We start from the raw sequence: 8,935 nt of genomic DNA on the forward strand, positions 1-8,935 counted from the left end.
CCCTATATCATATTACTAACATAAACATCAACTCTAACAACAACCCAACTTAATTGAGCCCTGGTAAAAGCAGGTTACCAAAACCCCCTCAAAAGAGAAGACCCAATAGGTATGAGAAGGACCCACCACAACGGCTCCCTCCAGAAGTTATTATTTCTTGACCGAGTAAGCGTAAATTAAAATACAGATTTCATTTTCTCTGATTCTCTGGATAAGTCACCCTCGACAAATCTTTCCATCCCGAATGAATAAGTAACTCCTTTCAAGTAAATTCACTACAACCCAACCCCCCAATCAAATTAGAGATAATAATCATAAAAATTGTAAACACAGAGATTGTCTGCCAGGTTCCATTATCATCTACACAAACAAGAATTCCTTTAATTATAAGCAAAACCACTAAGAAGTAAAACCTACCCACCCAAAGACAAAGGAAGAACCTCCCCTAAATGAACCCCTTGAAAAACAACACCACACGCAAAATAACCAAGCCAAATCAGAATACAAATACAGCACGAACAGCTGAATCTAACGGGAACCGACAGCAGAACATCTCCTCCTCCTGAACAGAATAGATAGAAACTGACAGGTCTAGCAATGAACAGAAAACCGAACAATCAGAGAACTATATGACAAAAACCTGATTACGAACCTCAAAAAATCAGCTCACAAAAACAAGCAACAAACTCAGTGAACTTCTGAATTCCTTATCATAAAAGCTTCCCAAGCAAGAGCATGAGAGTGAGATTACAACAAAAAGACTACAAGGAGCCCCCCAATCAACACCAAGGATAACCCAGACACCCAAGCAAAGAAATTTAATGAAATCTACTAACCAGATCATAAGAAACTGTTTAGAATGAGTAAGGCCCCCCCCCTACCATCTCCTCCAATCTACAAGAAACAAAATGATAAATCTGAGTCAAACAGATCAGAAACTCAGAGCAGGGCAAAACGGCTCAATCAATACGAGGAGCCAAAAAAATCCCCCCTCCTTGCACTATGTCGACTACAACAATCCCACCGAATTAACCCCCCCAAGGAAGCCCAATCAGATAAGGCCTAAAAAAGCTGCCCTCCACGAACCTCCAGAACAAGTCAAACCTCCCACTAAAGATGACAAGTCTTTCTATAAATAGATTAACCCCCTAGACTCCCGTCACAAGGGCAAATACTGGCCAGTACTAAGTAATACGACCCCTGCGAGCCCCAACTCCAACAAATTTAAGAGGATGTCTCGACTGAAAACACCCCCTAAATCTAGTCCAGGCTAAAGGACAAATCAACCCAGAGGCAGACAAGGTAGGTTCTTAATCAACGGGAAATTAGGATAGAAGCGGCCACCACATCCCGCTCTGAATTCCAGGACACTCCGTCTGACCACTAGCAATCATATAGGACTCCAACCTCACCCATGCCTAGAGAACATCACTCAGGAGGTAAGAATCCATATAACGAAAGGTAAAGAAGGAATTTAGAAAATCAGGCCCAAGGCAACAACACTAATCCTCCCAAATAAATAACTAAAACCAATCCAGAGAAATAGCAGGGAAGAATCTACCTCACCCCCAAAGATTCACTCCAAGAAGACAAGCGCCCAAATGACAGTGAGCCATGGAATCTGCAATCAGGCCAAAGAATAATGAAATCTCTAAGATCCCTCAAGAAGCACAAGACGAGTCCAGGAGGCTCAATCATCTGTTAACAAGGCAGAGCAGAAAAGGCCCAAGTCGGATAACCCTCAGCAGCAGGATAATCCAGAACAGCTCGACAGAGCCAAACCCCAGTCCAACCAGAAAAGAAGCCGCCCAACCCCAGGAGCGACCACCACTATTCATCAGGCGACAGTCTGGATATAGGACTCCAAAGCCAGCCCTCCACTGCAGTTAAAAGGGAGGCGAAATAATCAATAGGGAGATCCCGTAGGACGTCAAAAAAGAGAGGAGTTAAAATATAGGTGCAGTTAACGAAGAAGATGACCCAGCCTGATCACAGGACATCAGGAATCCAGCCGTGACGTATCCAGCCCAGATAAACCTCAGGAAGGTAAGGAAATAGAGCCAACCATCGGGCAAGTAAAAGAAGGTACCAGCGACGCATCGAGTCGACCAACGAGTCACGAGCCGATGGAATAACCGAAGCCAGGCAGTGCAGAAAGATCTCAGTCCAGAAACCAGGTTCCTGACGCCACAAGCAGTTATAGACTCCTCACAAAGCGAAGAACCAAACACCCCCTCAACCCCGCCCAAAAGGAAGCTAGGGAGCGAAAACTCCGGACAAGTACACCGTGTCCCTTCACAGACCCAGTAAACGAGACTACAGGTCCCTGACCAGAAAAATCCGTCAGCCCAGCTCCTCCAAGAGAAAAAGACAGAGGCTGACACCAGACCCCGGGGCCAAGCCGCAGATCAGATAATATAGGATCCAGGGGCTCATATCGAAGAGTCGCTTCTAGTGACGCTATATTCCCTCCAAAGCAAGAGCAGAAGAGGATTAACCCGTATATCGAGGCCCCCTTGACAGTAGAGCAGTGGCCAGCTACATGGACTAAATAGCCAGGAGTAAGCTCTCAGCCCAGGAAAGAGAAGAGGGGAATGAATAAGAAAGGGACAAAGACAGGCCGAGACGACTACGGGCCCCCCAGGGGGGGTCCTACATCTGGAACGGGCGGAATGTATATAGGAGATTCCCAGTCGCAAGGAGAGACAGAAATAGATCAAGGAGCCAGGAAGAGTTAAAAAGGCTCTAGAGGAGTGGGTCCGGCTCTAGAACTGGTAAACACGAACATATCAGTCACCACCGACGTCAAACACCAGGGACATCTCCCGACTACCGCACCTCCCCAGGCGGAAAGGAGGATAGATCTCAACAACTCGATTATCAGGGTAGTAAGGAGGGAAGACCGAACACCAGCAACATTCAGCCTCGAACACCACCAGGCAGGACTCTGACAAATCTCAAAACAGCCCAAGGAATTTCCGGAGGAGTCCTCAAAGAAACAGGGATGAGCAACTGCAAGAAGAACAACAGAACTCCGGTAGGGAAAACGGATCCAGCGTATCGAGACATGTAGCCCACTGTCAACGGAGGAGGAGCTAGTGGCTTCCAAAGCACAAGAGTAGTAGAGAAGTGAGGTTCACACAGACTAGAGAAGTAGCGTATGAAGCAGCCGAGTTACGCATAGACCATCTCAGGCCAAGGCGGATGAAGAAATTAGGCACAAGTGGGAAGACCATTGGAAAGGAAAGTAGGGCTAGGAAAAATCGTACAGGGACGTTCGAGAAAGTAAAGGCTGATTTAGGAATAAGGCCAAATCTCGTCACGAACCGACAGGGGTGATTCCTGTAGGCGAAGGAGCCCTAACGTTTTTCAAAAAACTCTCATGACAACAGACAGCCGTGGAGAGTGGGGAAGTTGATCCTGGAAGTAGAGAGAGGAATCCCGGCGGGGGGCCGCACCCGCAGAGTTAGCAGAGGCATGTCAGGAATTGTAGATTCTACGAAGCAGGAGTAATTCAAGAGGGAAAACTAACAAAGCCCAACTGAGTCACTCAACTGCTGATAGCCTATGCCTCATTTAGGAGGGACCAACAAATTTCGTAACTCGCCACAGGAGCCAACAGGCTAATGAAGTCATGAGGACGCGGTGTTAGAAAAAAGAGGGGCATTGGATCACGAGCTAGAGATACACCAGGTACGAAGCGAGAAACCGAGCGAAGACGGTAAGAGGGGGAGGATCGCAGCTCAAAAGCAACTCCTCCAAGCTTTGGAAGGGTACAGCCAGGACAGCAGTTAACCACTCCGGGAGGCACCAGCTCCCAGGGACAAGACGATAAATAAGCGTCCGGAGGCTCAGTCGTAAGAGGAGGTTGTAGAGACGAGGACAATGCTTATAGAACGAGTTTAGCAGCGAAGGGGAAGTCCCGGGGGAGTAAAACTCCTTACCCGAGAGGAGAGAAGAGTGAATGAAGGGGAAGGACGTATCTGACGAAACTTGAGAGATGAGCGAAACTCAAAGAGGAGAGCATTAGTGGGAGAGACAGGGAGGATATCAGGAAGAGTACTCAAAATCTGGCCCGCTGCAGCGGCATGGGGGGTAATGAGAGGTAGCGTATAAATCCAAAGAACCCCGAGGACGAAAGGAAATCCTAAGGGATAATTCACCCCCCCCAGGCAGAAGAGGTTGAGAGCCTAGATCAGGCAGCGGGTAGACGTTGGAGGGATGAGTGAGGTCCAAGAAGGTCGGGGATGGTTTAGAACAAAATAAGGTCGAGCACGCAAGATTGACCCCAAGGCAGTATTAGAGAGAAGAGGAGGAAGGGTTGGTCCTGAGGAAGGGAGAAGGAAAAAACTGAACAGGAAGAAGGAAGAGTAAGATCAAAATCAAAGAAGGGGGAAATCAAGAGCCAAGTCCCCTAGAATGCAAGAGGCCAGTGGGTGATTGAGGCAGGAGGGTTTAGTCTAGAAGGGAACGCGTCAATCAAAACATACAGAACTACATCAGCGGCACCGGGATCCCTCAGGAATTAGAAGCACCATTCCCAGCCAGACAGACCACCGAGAAAGTAGGTGTTAGGAAAGAGGGCGGTTAAAAGTCCACTACCAGGAACGGAAGCACCTTCCGGCCGGATGGTCGGAGCGAAAGGATCCACTATGCGGCAGACTCTAACGTGGAAGGGGAAGAGGGAGGAAGTCGGGTCAGCCCCCTGCGACGCAAGGAGTCAAGGGGAGAAGAGGTTTTGTTTCCATCTAGCACCTGGCCCAAACGAGCATAACAGGCCAGCTCTAGGAATAGGAAGGTGGATCCAGGAACTGGTGGGGGAGCACAAAAGTTATAACCAACTAAGCAAGGGCTTTAGAGAAGGAAGCATAAAGACGAAGAATGGAAACCAGGAACTAACTTGGGAGGATCTTTTGAATAGTGTGATAAAAGAGTGTCTCAAGGCAACCAAAGATAAGAAAAATGATGGAACAGAAGATAAGTATCTGACGAGGGGAGAAAGAGGACTCTGGGCAGCATATATAAACGGCCAACACGTGCAGTGTAATAGCAGTAGCGACTGTCAACCACTGCTCTATTTGATTGGGTGCGTAATATACTGGCTCTGGGCAGATCAAGGTCAGCTAATAAACAACCAAGAAACGATATGGGCAGGATGTAACAGATTACGGAAGAGGCTAATAGGAGAAGAAATAGAGGGACGATTCAGATTGGAGAACAACTGGGCAGTGATAAAGAATTATGGAGGCTCCTGTGGAGCGGACGATAACTTCAAGAACTGTCAATTAGAGGCCCTGAGTCTGGTAATAGATGTCTTTGGAGCCCTTAGGAGCTTATGTCCCAGCTGTCCTTATCAAGGAATAAATAATTTCTTGACAGGAATGAGATCCCCAGGCCCAAAGCAGCGCCTATATTGCGAGCCCTGGGGACGAAGGCCCGACAGGTGTGTGATAGGACCAACCAAAGGAACGCAGGGGTTGACGTTACTCGATGGGGAAGAATTCCAGCAGCCTGAACTCGAGAACACTGAGGCAGCAGAGGCCCAGGGGGAAGGGGAGGGACGGCAGGGAATAGATGGGGCCGCCGGCGTCGGAGATTCAGGCAAAACCCCAGAACAGGACAAAGAACAAGCCTCTCATGCAACAGTTGAGACGGCTTTAGCCAATGGAAGCCAAGTGACGCAGCCAAATAAGAACGAGAAGCCGGAACAACAGGAGCCGGAGAATCTGGACGAAGAATCTAGAGCAACAACACAGGAGGGACTACCAGGACAAAGCGGGTCAACTTCAATTACCGGACAATCCCGGATGGAGAGTCTCCCGGCTAAACCCGCCTCACCAGGACAACACCTCACGCCATTCAAGGAGGAGGAAAGAAGCAGGAGTCTCCAGGGGGGAGGAGTTGCCTCGGGTCAGGAGAAGAAGGAGGAGAACAATGGAGACCATATGGGTGATAAGAGTAATAGCAGCGTGGCCGGCATCGTAGGGGGCAGTTTAGTGACAACGGTGATGTTACTGGCTTCAGGATATGGTTTGTATCGGATATATGGGAGAAGGAAAACAAGAAGAGGGCCCCAACTCCAAAGTAGGGCAGGAGGCCGAATCAGGTATCAATTTCAGGACTAAGGGAGTAGGCGTCTCAAACAGGAGGAAATGACTGAAGCATAGGTCATAAAGCCCCAAGGGTCTAGGGACAGATTTCAGTTAGGGATCACAGTGTAAAATAAGACAAGACGGGAAGCCAGGACAATAATAGGGGCCCGAGAATCTGGAACTCAGGACAAGGGTCCGATCCCCACCATCCCCACAATTGTCCGCGAAAAGCACGCCAGACCCTACAGGCAGTCGGAGGAAAAGTGAGAAGAGTAGAAAGGGAATCCCAACGAGCTGCCCGTCAAACCGACGAATCAACACCCTGGCAGCAGGTACGTGACAAGGGAATTCCAGCCCACAGTATTAGGAGGCCAAGGGAGCAAAGGAGGAGAATAATCACGGTGAAGTAGTAGACTGAGCAGGGAACAGTCGAAACCAGCCATCAACCTCCTCCAAACGGCCAGAAGTCCAATATCAGCAGAGGATCGTAGGCGACTACGGATCCTTCAGGAAGGGAGAGTTACATAATAACCAAAGAAGAACAAAAACCACATATCCAGGAAGGGGGAGCCTAAGAAGCAGTAAACATCGGACCCCCGCAAGGGATGCCGAAAAGTCCCCAGTTGAGACGACTTCACATACCACCGCAGGGGGAGCAGGGAGTAAAGAAGCGTAGGCCACGTGTTGACAGATACCGGTGGAGGATGACACATAAGGGAACGAGTTAATATCCCCCGGAAGCTTCGCCTTACAACGAATGAATCATATCTGTTGGCCCCGATCAAGCCCAGGATCCCGCCGGAAGGAACATGTTCGTAGTGCAGTGAGGGCTTTGGTGTAAGGACAGATGAGCGTGAATTTGCTGTGTCAGGGCCTTTTGTTTCACAAGCCTCGGGTCAATCTTTCCGATCAGGGATTGACAGATTAGAATTATTGCTTCAGGAGGCGGAAGTTGCCTGGGGACTTCGGGATCAGGGCAGTGAGGTCCTAACATTAGGGTTGGGGGTTTAGGTTTAGGGTTTCAGGGTTTAGGTTTGGGTTTAGGTTTAGGGTTTAGGGTTCATGGGTCCAGGGTTCAGGGTTTAGGGTTCCGGGTTCAGGATCTATGGTTCAGGTTTCCGGTTTAGGCTTTATGATCAGGTTCTAGCGTGCATGGCTCAGCTGGGATGATTTATTCTTAGGGTCTAAGGGTCAGGGATTGGTTTTTACTGTTGAGGTTCTATCTTTAGGTTTTACTGTCCAGCTTTAGTTTTCAGGGTTGAGGAGTTACGGTTCTCAGTTCCTGTGGCAGGCGTCATGATTTGATTTTAGTTTTGAAGGCTTAGTGTTTAGGGGTTAGTCTTATGGTCTAGTTTCCATGGTTTACGGTGTACTTTTGATGCCTTCGGGTCCAGGGACTTCTGGATATGTGTCAGGTTTTAGTCTATCATGATTAGTGGATTAGGCTCCAGGATTCCTGGTTTCATTTGGTGGCTTTGGGGCCTAGGCTCTAGAGGTTAGGGCTGTGTTTCTAGTGTTCAGTGAGTTGGGGCTTATTTTTCAGGGTCCAGTTGCTGTTTCTGGGTTCAGGTGCAGAGAAGATCCTTCGGGGGTTAGGGGTCAGGAGTTTTTCCTTGATCCTTGTCCTTACCGGGGATGGTTCAAGGCTATTTGGAGTGTTCATGGTTTATGTCACATGGAGGAATGCTTACATTTCATGGCTCACCCTCTGTCGTCGACGTTCAAGTTTCAGGTTTTACGGTGGTGTTTTATGCAGTGGTGGCTTTAGGTTTACGGATTAGGATTTTATGATCCAGTACCTTGAGCTTTCGGAGGTTAGGCTATATTTTTTATCTTTTTGGGTCTCTTTTGCCACAAGGTTGTTGGATCATGATTTAGGGAGATGTCATTCTGCTTCATGTTTTGCCTTTAGGATTTATTTTTCATTGTTCTGTTGCCTGGAATTGACGTGTATGGCTCACGGTTTATGGTCTACATGTTATAGATTCTGGGGTATGTGCTCCTTGATAACTCTGGTTTGATTGTCTGTTTTGTCTACGTGCTGGTCCTTATGCCTCATGATTTAGCTTCGTTCATTGGGGTTCTATTTTTCAGGGGATAGGCTGTTTTGGGGGGCCTTTATCATGTCGGTTCTCTTGATTAGCGATCATGAGTTTGATCTAGTGGGGTATCTGATTATTGGGGGGGTATGTCGTGTCTTCTTATTGTCTCGGTGTGAGCGGGGGCCACAGGTCTGTTTTGTTTACCTTTGATGCGTAAGTTTTAGTGCTCAATAGTGAGTGTGTTCAGTGTTCTACTCTTGGAGCTAGTTTTGAGATTTTTTCCTTTCCTTCTTTTCTTTTCTGGCACCTATCCTTCCTCTGATTCTTCATCCCCACGGGTGATAGGTATAGTATATTGCAAGGGGTTTTTCTTTGGGATTGGGGGTTATACTGTTGCTTCTATTTTGTCATTTCTCTAGCAAGGTCGGCTCTGGCTTCAGTAATTCCTTTTATCCAGCTGAGTTCATACTTTTAGCCCTTATTTTTCACGCTCCAGGTGCCTCTGTATAAGTCCTCTCTTTTTGAGTTCTGTTTAGGATTCTAGTCTATTATTTTCATGGTGCAAAGCCTAATCTCTTTGTTCCACGGTGTTGCATTTATGGGGTATTTTGCCTGCTGGAGGATTGGAGTTAGCTGTATTACTTTCCCTGGCTAGCCATAACTACTCAGCCGTCAAGGGATAATTTCTATCTGGTTGAGTTCCTTGGTCACGGTTTTGGGATTGGCGCTTTTTGTGCCAGTGGCTGTTTTATATCCTTCGTTTTTTTTTAAGTTGGCCCTTTAGGTTCTGGAGTTGGCTTT

General features: G+C 47.8%; 4 protein-coding genes across 4 annotated transcripts; all 4 read left to right on the forward strand.

Annotated features, from left to right (window-relative positions):
- Positions 1 to 908: 908 nt before the first annotated feature.
- Positions 909 to 1,139, forward strand: C922_05734 (hypothetical protein; the record flags this gene model as incomplete). Its single annotated transcript, XM_008821305.1, has 1 exon — positions 909 to 1,139. One exon carries the CDS (start codon positions 909 to 911, stop codon positions 1,137 to 1,139), a length of 231 nt encoding a protein of 76 aa, XP_008819527.1.
- A 475-nt stretch (positions 1,140 to 1,614) lies between these two features.
- On the forward strand, positions 1,615 to 1,890 carry C922_05735 (hypothetical protein; the record flags this gene model as incomplete). The annotated part of the gene is made up of 1 exon (XM_008821306.1): positions 1,615 to 1,890. One exon carries the CDS (start codon positions 1,615 to 1,617, stop codon positions 1,888 to 1,890), a length of 276 nt encoding a protein of 91 aa, XP_008819528.1.
- Positions 1,891 to 2,594: 704 nt separating this feature from the next.
- Positions 2,595 to 3,073, forward strand: C922_05736 (hypothetical protein; the record flags this gene model as incomplete). Its single annotated transcript, XM_008821307.1, has 2 exons — positions 2,595 to 2,733; positions 2,847 to 3,073. The coding sequence occupies 2 exons, from the start codon at positions 2,595 to 2,597 to the stop codon at positions 3,071 to 3,073; spliced, it is 366 nt and encodes a 121-aa protein (XP_008819529.1).
- Positions 3,074 to 4,652: 1,579 nt separating this feature from the next.
- On the forward strand, positions 4,653 to 6,125 carry C922_05737 (hypothetical protein; the record flags this gene model as incomplete). The annotated part of the gene is made up of 1 exon (XM_008821308.1): positions 4,653 to 6,125. One exon carries the CDS (start codon positions 4,653 to 4,655, stop codon positions 6,123 to 6,125), a length of 1,473 nt encoding a protein of 490 aa, XP_008819530.1.
- Positions 6,126 to 8,935: the final 2,810 nt, after the last annotated feature.

This window comes from Plasmodium inui (assembly GCF_000524495.1).
Source record: "Plasmodium inui San Antonio 1 unplaced genomic scaffold supercont1.155, whole genome shotgun sequence".
In the NCBI taxonomy this organism is placed as follows: Eukaryota; Apicomplexa; class Aconoidasida; order Haemosporida; family Plasmodiidae; genus Plasmodium; species Plasmodium inui.